Source organism: Genypterus blacodes, unplaced genomic scaffold (genome assembly GCF_046128005.1).
Source record: "Genypterus blacodes isolate CSIRO-AG114 ecotype Tasmania unplaced genomic scaffold, CSIRO-AGI_Gbla_v1 ptg000145l_1, whole genome shotgun sequence".
NCBI classification, from domain to species: Eukaryota; Metazoa; Chordata; class Actinopteri; order Ophidiiformes; family Ophidiidae; genus Genypterus; species Genypterus blacodes.
This window is the reverse complement of record NW_027466947.1, coordinates 162,145-179,196: the sequence shown is the minus strand read 5'-3', so window position 1 is coordinate 179,196 and position 17,052 is coordinate 162,145. Positions and strand designations below refer to the sequence as shown.

Below are 17,052 nucleotides of genomic sequence, written 5' to 3'. Positions count from 1 at the left end.
TGAAATGTGGTCCAGATGCAGATCAAATGTCACCACAAACATGTAATAACTCATTCATGTGCTCTTCTGCTTTTAACCTTTCACAACCAAGACAAACAAAGTTCCTTATTCCTTTTTTTTAATCAAAGAAACATGACACTGTCACAATAAATAACCATGCTTTGTTCTGCTGATGCTTGCTTCGAAAGAGAAAAAAGTCTCGATCCAACCGGGAAAAACAGATCCAACAGTCCATTTTTATGCTTCGTCATCGTGCTGTATTGTACACTGTGTCCATCGGGAAGACGAGGACGACGGGGGCGGCACGCTTTCCTTTACAAAATATAGATCCAAGCATCGGCGGTGAGGTGTCGTGATCGTGAGCAGGCTCTGTATCTACAAGGTTCATTCTGCCCCCCCAAGATTTTTGGCACTGGTTGGAAACTTTGCGGGGAGAATGCGGCCGCCTTCCCTGTACCGTAACTTAACTAACAGTACTGTCATCCCCTCTATCGCCGAGCTGGAGGGGAAGCAAAGAAATGTGCTTATAAAAGTGATTGTGTGAGGATGCATGAATCTGCTAAGCATTTACAGTCCATGTACTTCAAAAACGTCTAGTAAACATTGTGCAGGTGTGCGATCTGCGTGATAGAAGAGGAATCCCAGCCTCTTCCACTCGTCAGACATGCTTCAATGACAAACACAGTGGCCGTCGTCTTATTTGGCTGTGTAGTAAAAAGGTTGGTCGGGGGGGAAAAGTAGGCCATGGCTCCAAACACCTGTATGTACACTCCTGGGTTTGATTGGCTACAGCTGGATTGTGTGAATGAAGAAAATCCCACACGCTGCTCAGCTAATGAGTCTGAAGCTCCTCCTGGTAATGATTATGGCTCCAGCTGTGTGTGTGTGTTCCAGATGAACAGAGATATTCCAGCAAAGCCTTGGGTTTCCTCGCTAAACTGGCACTCGTCAGAAGTCTCACTCCTTCCTCGTCAAACTGGGGGCGGATGAGTTCAGTCCCCTCTTCACGTCATTTGACCAAACTAAATAAAGGCGTCCTAGAACATGCCAGGGCAGTAGGAGACAGAACAGGTGTCGGCTTGTGGTGCAGCAGAGACGGTGGTGTGTCCCGCGTCACGTCCACAGCCAGGACAGACCGGACCGAGCCGCCCCAGAACACCACAAACATGAGGTCAAACTAAAAGGGCGCTCAGAGGGAAGTATGCGGGATCACAAAAGCATAAGAAGATCTCTCCACATAGTTAACTAGGCATAGTCCATATTTAAAATAATTTCTTTTACAATGCCTTGTAAGAAAAAAAGTATATCCCCATTTATTTTCAAATGTACACATATTTACATATAAGGTCTCCTCTACACGGGTGGAGTGCAGAAGATGATGCAGGGCCTCTATGTTCATGTTTTCCTATTTTACAGACAGAAACAAAACCTGCTGATCCAAACGTGTCACGACAGAAGCGTCTGAACTGATCCAAGAAGAACCTTTGGTCCAGCTCGACCTTTACAGAGTTCATATGTCCCAGGGGACGTCTAACTGGCAGCTGAGGGACTTGATGGTGACGTATGGACAGAGCAGGATGCAGGTTCTCCTTTAGATTTCACCCTGGTTCTATAAAAACTGAAATTCCACCAGGCAACGGCAGTTTTCTTTTTTTAGATTTTTCAGCAACTTCAATGATCATGAATTTAAAAACAAAAATGTTTTGGGGGGGATTTGATTAGACGGCGTGGAAGACGAGGCATGATGGGGAAGGCTTTTGGTTTTCGGGGCATTTTGGAAAGTGGCAGAAGGCTCCAGTCCGGCACAAAGGCTAGACGGGGACAAACGGGAGGCAACGGGGTGGGGATGGCGTTGGTGCTACTGGTGGTGAGTTTGTAGCGAACAAAAGTGTCCGAGTGCTTCCCGGGAGGAGGAGGAGGAGGAGGAGGCTCAGGTCGGCGTGGTGGACGAGGACGTTGGGTGTAATGAAAGACAGTGGTGTAAAGGGGGGAGGGAGCTGCTGCTGTGTGACGGAGGGAGTCCGGGCTCCTCACACCTGGCTGGGCTCTCAGTTGCTAAGAAGCAGCTCTGTCGCCGTCTCCACATCCCAGGATTTTGAAGACAAAGCCGCTATTACTGCATTCTAAACATAAAGAGAATGAAGAATCGTTAATTAAAAATCTGATAGGAGATGAGATGAGACGTGCTGCTGTTTATCCTGTGAGCGTGAAATGTGATGGACGCCCACAGTTAAGTTTCATTACATGGGGCCTTATTAAGAGTAATGAATGATGAAGATCATACAATGATCCGTGCATACAGGAAGTGGTTCTGACCTTTTCAAAGCCCATGTCGCACAGTTTCTCTATTTTGCACTTGTAGTCAGGACTGGAGATGGGAGCCCCTGCATAGAAGTGGGACCACAGCCTCGCCGTCTGTTTATACATTTCTTGGTTCTGCTTAAACTGTGGGTGCAGAGAAACGACACAGACCACATTCAGCCCACAGTGACGGTGGACAGACGAGCTTCACGCTGACCGTCTGCACCAGAACATCAAGAGTCGTTTCTCACCTGATTTGCTACGACTGCGTCTTGTGGGTCATCTGGTTCTGCTGCAGCGAGGAGAGCCTGTAGGGACAACAGCACCGTCCGCAGGGTCATAGCAGCTGCCCTGCAGGAGACGGGGACAGAGACAGGAACACGAATGAGGCCTTAGTCACACAGCGACTAGCAACCAGAGCCAGGACATGATGGCGGAGGGAGGGGGGACTTCCAGCTCACAGTCTGTCACTTTCTGTTTCAATCCTCAAGTGTTTGAATGGAACTTAGAGATGGAACAAAGTTGTCAAATCTCTGGAGTGAGTGTGAGAGAGACAGAATGCACTGTACTGTAGATACAGGGTAGAAAACCCTGGAACAACAGGTAAAGGCCCCCGGGTTGAGCCACTATTCACTCACCACTGGTCTTTTAAAATGTCCAGACATATAGCTCCCGTCACAGAACTGATGTTAGGGTGCCAGATCTTCGTAATGAAGCGCACCTAAAAACAGAGAGGTGAGGGTGGTGAGGAGGAGGAAGGACAAGGGCAGGTGTGTGAGCAAACAGTGTGGACTTACAGCTATTCAAATGATACAATCAGTGGAGAAGAGCTGCCATAAGTGCATATTTCTGACACGTTATTCTAGAAAAACCTTCCTCACTTGTTTGTCATATGGTCGATTTTTGACCGATTGCTCTGGAAACAACGAGAGACATTCTTTGTTGTTTACAGGCTTCAGAACTTTGCTAAAATGTCGGGGGAGCAGTCGGAGCTACTGTACCTTTGGAGGGTTGAAAGGATATGTTTCTGGAATTTTTATTTCAAGTTGATATCTGCCGCCTGGGAAAGAAACAACAGAATGTGACAAATCTAGTCTAAAGAGAAACATCTTGCCCAGCAGCTGTGTGACTCTACCTTCATACGGTGTGTCTGGAGGACCTGCGATCTCTCCCCGCAGCTCTGTGAAGTTCTCATCCACCAATTCCACTTTTATCTGGTTTTTACTCGTCTGTGATGGAGAACAAAAGGCGACACAGTGAATAACGCTGCTCCAACTAAATCGAAGGACCCAGATATGTCACATCATCACACAGAACCACAGCCGTCCCAGCTTCTCTACTGTGATGGTTTGCTGGAAACGACCACCAGTGATCATGTGAGTCCTAAGCATGTTGTACCGTTAATGTTTACAAAACGGTTCATTGTTAAGTACACTGACCAAAGGTTAAATGAAAGGTCAAACATTTACTGGTTCTGGCTTCGCAAATTTGAAGATGTGTTGCATTTCTGTTTGATAACCTTTTAAATTCCACTGTCCCTTTAAACATTTTAAAGTAAAAAATGTAAACATCGCTTTAGGAACTTTAGAGAGATTATCATTTATGTTTAAATCTCTTAAAGACTAAACAAAAGAAGAAATAGCAGGAGGTCGATTATGAAACAGACAGCCCTTTGTCAAATATGAAAACAAATATGATTTAACAGCTAAATACTTCTTAGCTGTTAAATCAATGACTGCAGTTATCTTCTACAAATCAGGTTTGTTGAGGAACTCTTGTGGGAGCATTTAGCAAGAGTTACCATGCTAGCACAACCAAAATAACAAAAAGTTACAATAGTGTGACGAAAAACAGCTCGAATTGATAAGCGGTAACAAAACTTGATACAAATGTCAAAGGGTCGCAGCTCTTTCGGCACGTAACGAGGTTCAGTTCTAACATTTTAAGTAAGAAACCGCTGTAGCATGAAGCCACAGGCTAACGCTAAACTAGCTGGGGGTGAGATGTCAAACCCACATCAACGTGGGCGCTGCCAGACCAAAGTGACACCGCCGATGCGTTCGCTTGTGTGAGACGTAAGTTACCGCTCAGTCAGAGCACTTTGGTAGGAGAATTACCCTAAAAGTATGCCGCCATGTTAGAAACCAAAGGCCTGTCAGCGCTGACACCTCACGAGCCCCGGTGTTTCCTGAGCACACCGACCTGACAGAGCAGGAGCGGCGCGGGCACAAAGTCACATCAGGCTAAAAGCTAAAGCTAAAGTTGTCCTGTGCGGGCCTGACGCTGCGCTGCACAGGACGCGGACCGAGCTAACGTACGCTTACGCGGCTTGCGCTTGTTCCGCCGTAACACTTGTAACATTTCCACACGGCTCGCTTAAACTCTCCCAAAGAACAAACAGCAGAAACATGAAACAAGCAGAAACGAGAACGCACCTCTTCGCTCTTGAGAACTTCTTTGAACTCTCGCTTGATCCTTTGAACCGCGATGTTAGCCATAGCTGGTTGTCGTGTGCTACACCGGGTCACCGTCCCTCTGCGCTCTGCGGCTGCGGACCGAATGCTCAGCGCGTCCTCGCTCTCTCTCACGGAGCCTCCGCTCACTCTCACACCGCCTGGCGCTTCACGCAAACACACAGCGCTGATACACGGAGCTCAAGCTAGAACCTTCGTGTGTGAGAGAACAAGAGCTCATGTCTCTTTTAAATGCATGTTTCAGGATATTTCTCTGAAGTCACAACTATTCATAGCAACTCGACACGTCTGAATCTAAATGAATCATATCTCATAATGTATATATACTTCTATTATGGAATTTTTTGGCGATTGGTATCTTAGTTGGTGATTGATATTTACTAAAGCATAAATCTAACATCATCATTGTAAATATCTTTGTAAGTTTGTGTGTAATCACTGTTGTAACAGTGTGTTGCCTGACACCACTCTGGTCTATTTAAGTCGAGTCTAATTCAACAATATGAAGATGTGCCACATAAATGCTGAAGAAGGCAACAATGTGCCATCAGTGTAGAAATATGTAAATAAAGACTGTGACGCTTCTGACCTTTAATCGCGTTATTCTACTTTGGCGGGTTTACCTGGAATTATTGTACAAATGTCTACTATTTGCATGAAAACCTTTTACATGTTCGGTTGTGGTTTGATGTACATGTTAAAGCAGCCACGTGTTAAGGCTTAAGTTACACAGTTACACTACTGACTTTGGAATCTTCTAATATAACTTTTCAGAAGGGCTGAATTTGTGCTCTAATTGTGTTCTGTGTTAGTTTTGATCCACCTTGCTTCTGATTCATGTTTCTGGCCTGTTCTCAGCACAACACACCACCCTCTCAATGATTTGTTTGGCATTAAACATGACACACATATTGATAAACCATGGTGAGTCTCATTCCTGGTGTTTGGGAGGCAAAAACAAACCATTATCTTCTTCTTATTTCTCATTATTGTGTATGTTGAGCTACACAATAAAGAGAAATAATAATGTTTTGTTTATAATTATCTGGTTTTCCTTATTGAATACAGTGAGAGATGTATTTCTTGACTAAGTGAAGTATTTACAGTGTGGACTGTAGGCTTGGCAGATTCAGGTGACAAAAACTTAAATATGTAAGAATAGAATGAATTAGGGGATTTTAGGATTGTATGGGTGTAATGTGTATATGCGGTTAAATGAGATAAGCTTTCCAACACAATTCTGCGGTCATTTAGATATAAATATATATATATTCCAAAAAAAAATCTATATTTTTTTGTTTATTATACAACTGGGCAGCTGTTGGAATTGGGCCACCTGCCTCTGTTTGGTTGGCAGCAAGATGGTTTGTTTACTATCATGACGTCACCATTTGCCTAGCTTTGATTGGTCAAGAGGCCTGCTCGTCAAACCTTTGGCCCAATAGGAGACGTTTCTAGCCCGTGTCTGCTCAGCCCTCGGTACCCGGATGTTTGTTGTGAAGAAGAATTGCTCTGCTCACGTGTATCAAACAAAACACAGACGGTGCAATCAGATATGGTGGCAGCATAATTTATCATTGCAGGAGAACGGGGTGATATCTCAGCCGGGCGGGACTTGAAAGCCATTAAAACGCTTTGCAGACAAGTAAGTGTTTCTATGCCTTTTGTTGTCACATCTGTCTTCGATTCTATTTGGCCAAAATGTCGAAAAACAGCTATGAATCTTCTCCCGGCTGGCTAGCTAGGTGGCTAGCACGGAGCAAGCCAGAGGTTATACAGATGAGGTGGAGTTAGATTAGCTGAGTGTAAAGCTCAATGTTTGGCGGCTTGTTTTGCTGGATTTCTGCTGCCGGATATTGTAAAAACTCTGCGTCTACTTGAATTTAGCGAGGAGACGCACCTCTGTGGAAACAAGGTGTGGTTGTTCCTTTAGAATATGGGAACATTAGTCAGCCTCACTTTGGCTCTAAATATTCTCACACATACGTGGTCAATAAAAAGTTAATCATTCTTTACTTTTGCCGCTTTGGAGTAGACGTATTGACATTATACAGCAGCAGTTTTTAAAAGGAAAACTAAGATTGTATTGGTGGTGTAGACGTTGATCTATACCTACATTATTCTGTGTACATTGTCTCTATTCCCTGTTATAATCGTGTGTATCAGGGTAATTACAAACCTTCCTCGCTATGGAATTAACTTATCTATCCTTTTTTATTTGCATTACCAAATTATAGTGGGAGACGTTGTAGGATTCACCCTAGCACATCACAGTTAATGACATCACTCACAGTTGATAATGACATCATCACCCTAGTACAACACAGTGACTGGACTATCCACAAGTGTCACTTTACAATTATCTGAGGTTAAAGCTGCTTCATGTACAACATTAAGCGGAGTGAAGAGGATGAAATATCAATATATAGATTTTATTACACCTTCTCCATTTTGACAAATGTTTGCTTTGACAAAGGTCCATTGTTCTCCCTTCCTATAGCAAATGGAGGTAAAATAAAACAATAATGGGACAAAAACAGAGAGAGAGTGCTCACTGGTAACATAAGCACAGCTACTTTGCAGGCGGTCTCTATAAAGTCTCCTCCCCAAATCCGTGTGTGTCTGTGCGGCAACAATACAGCGCTCACAAGGGGCAGCATTGGGTTTCTCCTGCTCTCTCATCGATGTCCTAGTTACAGTGTTATTGGTTTGTTCCCAGGTGAATGCCATCTAGTGCAACATGGCAGAGGGAGGCTTCGACCCATGTGAGTGCATCTGCTCTCATGATTATGCCATGAGGCGCCTAATTAACCTGGTAAGTAATGGAGGTGAGGTGGGATGCACATTTTTTGGCTGCAGTCCTGGACGTATAAATGGCAACCATGATTCTGAGAGTTTGGGTTCGGGGATTTTAAATTGAAACAATGAATACAATGTAACGTTTCTGAAAGTCCTGAATGTGAGAGAAGGCAGCACAGAGATGAGTGTTACAAGTGACAAGTGGAAGACAGAGTCTAGAGAAGGAAAAATAGAAGGAAACACACAGCTCAGCCTCTGTGTATCCTGGTTCCTGCTCACTGTTTAACTTGTCAGATGATTCACCCTGCTGAGAACTTTCCTTGCAACAGAACAACAGAAAACACCACTGGAACGCATTCCAGGAAATAGACAGGTCTCAGTTGATTGCGCGACACACCTGTGAATATTTGTTAATGGTAACTAGCCCCTGACTGGGTTCTACATTTGCATCCTGCTGTGTAACAAGACACTTGGTTATCTCTACACATTATGCAACTGTGGCCTCAGCAACAGGATGTGGTTTTAGCCGTTTGTTCACCGGCCACTGTTGCCTTTTAGCCTCCCAGGTGAGGGCAGTAGTTACCTGAAAAGACCAGCGCAGTCATGGTGTGACAGTAGAATAAAGAATGTCTTTCTTCTTGTCCCCTTATAAATACTTTGTCTTTCTGTTTTCAGCTCAGGCAAAGTCAGTCCTACTGCACAGACACACAGTGCCCTCAGGAATGTACGTACACGTGTTTAACATGCAAAATGCGTCCCACAATTATTATTTTCTCATCACGTGCCGTGAGACCTGGAAGCATGGCTGTGCGTTCTTTAATACAAAATGTCCAAATGCATTTGTGTGTTCAGTGCCTGGTCCCGGTGGGCCTTTTGGGGAAGGAGGGGACCTGTCCCTCCCCATGGTCTTGATGGGATGGATGGTGCTGGCACTAGTCCTCTTCCTGCTTCGCCCATCCAGCCTCAGGAGAACCCGTCCCGCAGGCAAACCAACTGGACCCCACAATGTCAGTATTCATTTCACTTAGCCCACATTGAAATATTGAGAAAATTAACCAAATATTGACACTGCAGTTACAGGTCTGACAGGTTTTTACAGGCTTGTTCCTTTTGTGTTTAGAGAGTTGATCTCAGGTTAGAGCTGGAAAACTGAAAGAGAAACCCATCGACCTAGATAGGACATCAACACATCACTCAATGTGATGATAAAGGGGAAACAAGCTACAGGGATCATGTGTTAAACAATCGGGGTACTTTGTTTGCAGTGATCGATTTACATTAAGTTTACATTATGTAAAATGTACTTATATATTTAAATACTGTTGATCTTCTGTAGTGAATTGCACGCAAATACCCAAATTAATGGGCTCCCTGATTTTAATGAATTGAATTTCCTTAAAGAGAACAATAAAGTACCTTTTGTATCTTTCCAAATCAAGCTGCAGAAATTGTCTTTGGAAGAACAAACTGTGATTGTCTTTCAGCAATAATAAAGGCTCCCTAATGATCACATGTATCCGTATTTAGGGTTTATTTATGGTAACTTTGAAGTTCGTCATCTATGACTTTGTTTGGTCCGGTTGAATTAGGTTTTTCTGCATGTTTCATGTAAACAACCATCTAATAATGTTGTCATATTGTAGTTGTGTGTAAGTAGTTGACCAGTCAGTGACCTAAGACCCTGTGGGATGGCATCATCAAAGGGCTTCTTATTCTCTACCTGATCTTAATCTTATCCTAGTTTGACCGCTTTGAACATTTACCTTGTTTTCCTACAGCGTGACAGCAGAGGGCCCCCAGCACCACCTGTTGACTAACAGTGGAGCCAGAGAAGCAGCACTCATCCATCTGCTGGGCCAGTGGGCCAGTGACTGTGACCAGGACTGCACCATCCTCCTGTCAACATTCTCTAAAATACCTTTAAATTTTCCCTCTTCTAATACCATTGCATTGTCGGGTCGGTAATTTGTCTTAACTTAAGTCTTGAATCAGGTGTGGTATCATTCCAAGTCAACCTGTGGCACAGACTGCTCTGCTGATATGCAAACTTAAACTCACAATGAAGGAATGTGTCACAGGGGTTGGGAGAGGGCGTGGAGTGACTTAAGAAGAAGAAACGTTCCACTCTTTCCTTTTTGCTTGACTGGTGCCATATCGTACAATGTTTGAGCTACATATTTCAACTGGCACAATAATCAATCAATCAACAATCGATCAATAATCAAACGTAGATTTTAAAGTACTGAAATCTGTGTTGACTTGCTCCTCAATTCAGATTCTTCTTTCATATCTCTCTGCAAGCATCTGTTGGCTTTACAATATTCAAATTTCAATATCTCCTTTAATGCAACATATTTAGAGGTTAACTTGCCTGGTTAGTGGTCACAATCCACATTTATTGATGAAATGCCATAATTTCTGAGGACTTTCCTGACTTACAGATACCGTTTGTTAGGTGTGGGCATTGTAAAATAGTCAACGCAATGAAATGTTTTTCTCATATTAGGATAATTCCATGTACTGTATTGAAATTGTTGTATTGTAGAAAAGAAAGCAGTGATAAATGTACAGAAAACCTGACTTATTAATCAATGACTATGAAAGCACTTCTGTTACTGGATATTGATTGGTTTTGAATGAGGTTGTTAACACGGTGGCCTAGATGTGACCGAGGCCTGTGGAGAATCTGTGAAGTCTGGCTTTGGGTTAATGGAGCCCAGTGTTTCTACTTGACTGCCTCACTTGAGTTTATTGTTCTAATCTCAGTTCTAAATTTGAAAATCGCTCAAATTTTTAGAGGGAAACATCACAGAGTTTAGTAATACATAAATAACATCTTTCTAAGGGGTAATGTTGGGTAATGGAATGCATCACATTATACCTGGGGTGTTTGTTTTAGTATTTTATATACACATAAGGTTTTGGACATGCTGTACTATTGTCTGGTTAACCTTTTCTTTGCCCTGCTGCAGACAAGAGGCTGTTAGAATGTATTTGAGACTAGTGTTTAATTCCTGCGTACCTGTATGACCGACCTGGCTTGGGTTAAATACATAGAGTTAAAGTTGCAAACTTACAGAAATGAGGAAATGAGAATGACCTGTAAGAACTGTAGCAACGGTGCAACCCAACAACCTACACTGGCTCCAGTTCTTAATCTAAAGTTAAATTCCTCGACTCTCGGGGGAAGTAGCAGTGAGGAACAGCAGGGAAGGAAAATCTTAGCTTATCTGTGTAGAGGGACAGATGTTTAGGTTGTTGATATGGACATACAGACTCTGGTACCACATGATATCTCTATTTACACTAACTGTCAATCATAAAAGGGCTTTTACTATGCACTTTTACTATAACAAAACAAGAAATAAAAACAATGGAGACCCCTGCTGCCCGGCTGTGTTTTGTCATAAATGAAGAAAATATTTATAAAGTGAATAATTTATTAACTGTCATAATTATGGCATGGTCTGAAGAATTTCCCTGAGTCTGTGCGCAGGTACAACATGAGCATACGTCATCCAGAGACAACGTTAATGTAAACAGTCCCTCTACAAACGGAAAAGCAAGATATTTATTCATATTTAGCTCGTTTGTAACTTAATTCTGTTTGCCTGGCTGATGCTGGTGACTCATATCTCTACATACAGGCCCATGTTTACATCATTTACTCATATTTGGTAGTATTACTTCGCTTTGGCATCAAGTTGTTCCAGAAAGGAGCGTGCAAAGTGGCAGCAATAACGGCGCATGCGCAATGCTTAACCCGGAACTGGTCTCGCGTTCGTTACCCTGGGTTACCATAAACTCACAAGTCATGTTTTCCTTTGCCATTGGATAGTAATAGCAGTTATAATGGTCAATATGTTAGGCGGTTTCAGTCAGAGATATATAAGACTCACCTAACATCAATCTAGCTGCAATACTAGCGTTAGGAATCGTAGTTAGCTTGTTGAGGTTACTTTAGCTAACAGTGGCTAACTTGCTAAAAACAGTTAGATTAGCGGTTTACCGACCTACAGGATGATAAACGAGGAATTCAGAACACTGGCTTACAACAAGAGCCCCAAAACATCTAAAAGAACACCATTTCAGGTACACAACAGTTTATTCCAACGTCAGATAAACATCAATCAGACTGGTGGATGGATGTGTTAGTTATACTTACGCCCTCATTTAAGATGAGGCGTTATTATTGTGGGTGCAGATGTTTGTTTACTGCTGGTAGAAAAGGTTCTTACACTTCCCTGGATTATGCATCTAAAATAATGTAAAACGGGGTGTCATTAGAGCAATGATCTATCTTTTAAAACGTTATAACTTGTTTTATTTGCATCTACATTCTGTGTGTCTTCATATACGTTATGTATGTGTAAATGCATGTTGTTTTGTCACTCTACATTATGTCATTGTAGGATGAACTTCAGGCTGCTGTTTTTGCCAGGGCAGATAAAACAAAGATGAATGAATATTCAGACTTCAGTGAGGATGATGATGAGGATGATGGTAAGGTTTTCCCATTATGCATGTTTAGAATGTATGGGCTTAACAGTGTTTTGAATTTGGGATTTTTAAATGTGAAAGAGAAGACATTTGTGCTGGTAAAATGATTACTGATAGAAACAAGAAAGTTGTATGAAACAAGAGAACAGAAACTATGCCAGTGTGTCCTTTTATATTCATTTCCTCAGGAATGTTACGTTAGTGTTTGCATTAGGAAACAACTGAAAATAAGCAGCTCACTACAGAACCAAATTACTCCATTAAACTCCTTCACAAGAATGATAAGGGTTAGAAAGTGATGATGATCATCTTCTTAAGTACACAGCACTTTAAATGTTAACAGGATGTAGGGTTTATTTATTGCTGTGCAGGGGAAAATGACAGATGGCAATATACAACAGCAGGACGGACAAATTAAAATGAATGAATTAGTCCAAGCTGTCAGGATACCTTCAGTTTAAATGGTTTGCTCTCTCTTGTCTCTTGTCACAGTTTTTTTGAAGAAACTACTCAGGTCAAGAAAAAAGAAGGACGCGTTTAAGGCTGGAAGGAACAAAGGCAAAATAAACAACTTTGAGCTTTCAGACGACGAAGACAAAAATAAGCAAACAAAGAGAGTTTCCTTCTTGAAAACCCCCAGAGTCATCTCTCCCCTGACGGCAGCAGACTCGAATGAAAATCAGCAGCCTGAGCATTGTAACGTTCATAGCAGCTCATTGTCCACAAATGTCAGCAAAGACGACACACAGCTTCAAGCAAGAGATGAAGGAGTCACCAGTCCCCAAACCACAAGAGAGAACCAAAGTAAATCTCCATCATATGAAAGATCAGATGGCACTCAGCTGGACGCTCCTTTGGCTTCTGACAGCAGTGAGATGGAAACAACTGCTCCTTTGGTATCTGAAGGTCATGAAAAGAGGAAGAGTGAGGCTTTTCACGAAGAAGAACCCCAGACGCCACAAAAACTCACATCTTCAACAGGTCTGTTCATTTCCATTTATATTCTTAATTGGAAAACAAAGTTACAAAGTCAAACGTGCTTTCAGTTTAGCTTACAACAGTGTCAGAATCCAAACTTACTTAAATAAACAATAGTGATGTAATTGGATCTGTTTTCGTCTGATCTGTGATACTTCCACAAACTCTGTTTCTCAGACAGTGTTGTTGAGACAGAGCCCCCCATACCCAAACCAAGGCAGAGGACCGTGACACTGACGGATCACAGTGTGGAGAAACTCACAGGCGATCCTGAACCTCAGGATCTCAGCAGGCCCCAGACTTCCTCCACATCTCTTCCTGTCTCAAATGAGACATCCAGCACCATCACCAACGTCTCGTCGTCTGACAGGGCGACCGCTGGCAGCTGCAGTCCACATGTGTGTGTCACTGTTTTAAAAAAAATATCTTTATTATGTTTTGTATGATGTTTTTTACTCACATATGTGTTTTGTTTGATCATAGACCCCAGAAGAAGACCACACGGTGTCACAGGACCTCAGCAAATCCTCTTCTCATGTGAGAAGTGAGCAATCACCATCATTCAACAAGTCTACAGTTGACTCTGGATCAAGAGGTAATAATTAGAACCGGTTGCAAAATTGTTTTAATGAAGTAGTTTAAAAAATGATATTTGTATCTTCTTATTTATTCCTCATCATTTTAGATGCTTTGGTTTCTGCAGGAGGACGGTACTCTACATCATTTGAAGAATATCATGTAAGACATTCATCATCAGGTGTTTCTGTGATCAGCTGATCTCATGTTACACACACACACACACACTGTATCTCACCACTGATTCTAATTTAGTTTGTTTCAGGAAGTGTTTTTTATTTCTGTTTCTTTTCAGGAAAACATGGGAGGTCACTCGGTTCATTCTACTGATCAGCATGTACAGGAAAAGTCATCTGATACCAGGTATGTATTCTAATCCATGCCATCCATCCATCCATCCATCCATGCTCCTCTAGAAGCTGAACTGGTCTTCATTTTGTTCTGTTTTACTAAGGACATCAAATTCTCTCCCTAAAAGATCCCAGAGACCCCGCAGTGTGTCGTCGGCGCCGGTAGAATCAAAGTATTTGGGAACCCTTAAAATTTTGGACCGTAAAGTGTCACTCGAAGAGTCACACACACAGGGGGCGGATTCACTGAGAGCTGCCATTTACCAGGTCAGTGTAATGAAACGAAATGAAACAGTGCCTCTGTGTGTGCTTTTGACCTCAATCAGAGTGAAACGACACAGTGGAGGATAGAATTTGGATTGCTGCAAAAGAGCATCAAGGGTCATTGCAAGGAAAGGGTTCACTTCATATCTTTGATTGACTTCTACCAGTGTACAGGTATGCATGTATACTGTAACTATAATGTTTTAACAATGCCAGATTATTAAAGGCAACGAGGCAATGTAAACTTCAACTTCAACTCAACCTGACACACTCCCAAGTTGCTCTGAGAATCGAGGGACGGTGTTTTTGTGTATGTATGCCAGTAGAGGGCAGCAGCACTTAAGAGAAAGTGTAGAGTACATAGAGAATAGTAGTTGTGAATAATTGTGAATTTAATAAATGTAAAAAGCAACATGTTCACAGCAAAGTATCAACCCATGTCACAGTTCTTCTATCATAGCTGTGTATTGTGAGTAGTCCTCAGTTGGTCCAGGTCTCAGAGAGCTGCTGTCCCCCACACACCTGTCAGATTGTAGTTTTTCCTTTAGCCCTGGTCTGGTAGCATTCCCAGTCTACAGAGTGTATGTTTATTTCTGCCTAATTGCTTTGTTCTCCTGACTGTGACAATAACAGCAATGGCTCTACAAGAAAAAGGAAAAGTCCAAAGAGATGAAACAGCTGAGGAAACAAGAGGAAATGTTGAATGAAAAAAGGAAAAGGGTAAGTATTTTGTTAAGTAGAACAACAGCCAATTAAATAACAATATGATCATATACAAACCACAAGACTATTTAATATTTGATATGATGCTCGCCATCTTTAAAAATAAACAGGAGGAAGAAGCTAAAAAAGAGGATGCTGTCGCTTCATATGTGGCTTGGAAAGAAAAGAAAGCCGAGACCCTCAAAGCAAAAGCAAAAGAAAAGCAAGAAATTATTCAAAAAGAGCAAAGAGCCACTGAGGATAGAGAAGAAAAAATGAAATCTTCTAAACAGGTATGAAGTTAATTCATTATTATGGAAATTAAATGTTTTGGTTTGTGTTACATGGAGCAATAATGATAATGATAATAATTACAGGAGTTTGATAAATGGAAACAGCAGCGCGACAATGTGCTCAGAGAGAAGCACAGGAAACAACGAGAGGCGGAAAGTAAATGTAACCTGACACAACAGGAAAATGAGGAAGAGAGAAAAAGAGAAAGCAAGTCTGCTTTTACTAGCTGGTGAGTGTAAAAAAAATCCTCATCTTCTTCATTCTTTGTCATTCTGCCAGGTTATTTGAAATTCTTTGGCAGCTAAAGTGTACGAAACCACAATCAGTGTCACCTTAACTCAACATTCCATCAGAGGTACCACTTCCTCCTCTACTGCACCGTTAGATGAAAGCGGTGGCTTCTTCCTCATGAGATTTATAATATTACATTTTTGCTGTGTGGCACCGAATCTTCACCTGTAAATAAGCAGGTCACACCAACAAGGTTTCATCTGCGTTCAGGTTGATCAGAGTGTATTAGAGCTTAGTTACTACTTGAATCCTGTTTGATCTCTGCTGTGCATCCTCTTAATTAACCCATTTGGATGAATCGCAATTAATCAACAGTGAGGAAAAACTCCTCTAAAAACTCCTCTAAAAGTATATTTATCCCACCCCCCTCCCCCAACATTGATTAAGGTATGATAAGAAGAAGAATGTTCTCCACGAAAAGGTCAGGACGGAACGAGAAGAAAACAAATACCAAGCTGAGGAGGAACAATTCAAAAGAGAAGAAAACGATAAACTGGCTTTGGAGATGTATGAAAATTGGTTGGTAAGTAACGATGGGATGGAAATGTAGAGGTTGTGCTTATTCAGTTTTAATCTAAGTGATATTTTATGAGTGACTGATCAATTTTTCAGGTAAGAAAGGAGCTAGAAAAGAAGAGGCTGAGAGAAGAGAGACGGATACAAGAGATACTCCGGGATAGTCCCCCTCCTCCATGGAGCCCTCCTAATAAGACTATACCATATAGAAAATAACTGCTGATATCAGACCAGAGTGTTTTTATATATAATTTTTTTTAAATCAGCTTTTTTTCCAGAGGTTTTTGGTTAACAGAGTTGAATATTTAGACTTGTATTATTAGTTTGAGCCTACAAAGCTTTGCTTGTTCATGTCTTAATATTAGACATAGGCATTGCTAATACCATTACTTTCTATTGCAGAAACATTTGATAAACTATTACAATATCTCTGAATGTAATGTAGCAAACACAAATAAATATCACATTTTTGCAATATAACTTTTTTCCTACTGATGGTTATTGTTGAAATGCTTTTACAGGTTCTAAAGTGTCCTTGTAACGTGGAAACAAAGGTTCTTGCCCATCATTAGGTCCTAGATGCACTTAGTTCACCAACATTACATGCACCTCACTCTTGGTCAAGCTGTCCTCACTCCCACTTGTACCCTGCAGTGCGAACTTCCCTGAGCCTGCCAGCAGTCTTTGGATGAACAGAATCTAAGCCAACACTCCATTGGTCTTTAACACAAAATGCAGCCTACATTAAGATTGGAAAAGTACTTATCAATCTTATAAATCACTGAAATGAAACTTTTTGTACTTTATGTAGAAGACAAGCTTTTAAAAACATGATGTCCTCAACTGTGATAGACACGATTGCATTAGAATGCAAGAATATGATGCAATCATATAATACCAACAGCTCTGATGATGCTCAATATGCTGCAGATGGGAAAAGAAAGAAGTAACTTACAATGTCAGGACTCCTCTGTAGCGTTCCATATTTAACTTAGCATTACGCACAA

General features: G+C 41.7%; 3 protein-coding genes across 3 annotated transcripts; 2 read left to right on the top strand and 1 right to left on the bottom strand.

The window, feature by feature from the left end:
* Nucleotides 1-101: 101 nt before the first annotated feature.
* ube2kb (ubiquitin-conjugating enzyme E2Kb (UBC1 homolog, yeast)) lies at nucleotides 102-5,012 on the bottom strand. The gene is made up of 7 exons (XM_076165449.1): nucleotides 4,737-5,012; nucleotides 3,437-3,530; nucleotides 3,303-3,361; nucleotides 2,940-3,022; nucleotides 2,553-2,652; nucleotides 2,317-2,445; nucleotides 102-2,123 (listed from the first exon to the last, which is right to left on the bottom strand). The coding sequence occupies exons 1-7, from the start codon at nucleotides 4,797-4,799 to the stop codon at nucleotides 2,049-2,051; spliced, it is 603 nt and encodes a 200-aa protein (XP_076021564.1). The 5' UTR covers nucleotides 4,800-5,012; the 3' UTR covers nucleotides 102-2,048.
* A 1,252-nt stretch (nucleotides 5,013-6,264) lies between these two features.
* smim14 (small integral membrane protein 14) lies at nucleotides 6,265-10,959 on the top strand. Its single transcript, XM_076165460.1, has 5 exons — nucleotides 6,265-6,420; nucleotides 7,495-7,590; nucleotides 8,250-8,298; nucleotides 8,427-8,581; nucleotides 9,353-10,959. Exons 2-5 carry the CDS (start codon nucleotides 7,516-7,518, stop codon nucleotides 9,389-9,391), a joined length of 318 nt encoding a protein of 105 aa, XP_076021575.1. The 5' UTR covers nucleotides 6,265-6,420; nucleotides 7,495-7,515; the 3' UTR covers nucleotides 9,392-10,959.
* Nucleotides 10,960-11,349: 390 nt separating this feature from the next.
* map9 (microtubule-associated protein 9) lies at nucleotides 11,350-16,485 on the top strand. Its single transcript, XM_076165463.1, has 13 exons — nucleotides 11,350-11,666; nucleotides 11,987-12,077; nucleotides 12,567-13,055; nucleotides 13,230-13,450; nucleotides 13,536-13,647; nucleotides 13,738-13,790; nucleotides 13,924-13,991; nucleotides 14,083-14,245; nucleotides 14,876-14,962; nucleotides 15,076-15,237; nucleotides 15,322-15,467; nucleotides 15,917-16,052; nucleotides 16,142-16,485. Exons 1-13 carry the CDS (start codon nucleotides 11,595-11,597, stop codon nucleotides 16,259-16,261), a joined length of 1,920 nt encoding a protein of 639 aa, XP_076021578.1. The 5' UTR covers nucleotides 11,350-11,594; the 3' UTR covers nucleotides 16,262-16,485.
* Nucleotides 16,486-17,052: the final 567 nt, after the last annotated feature.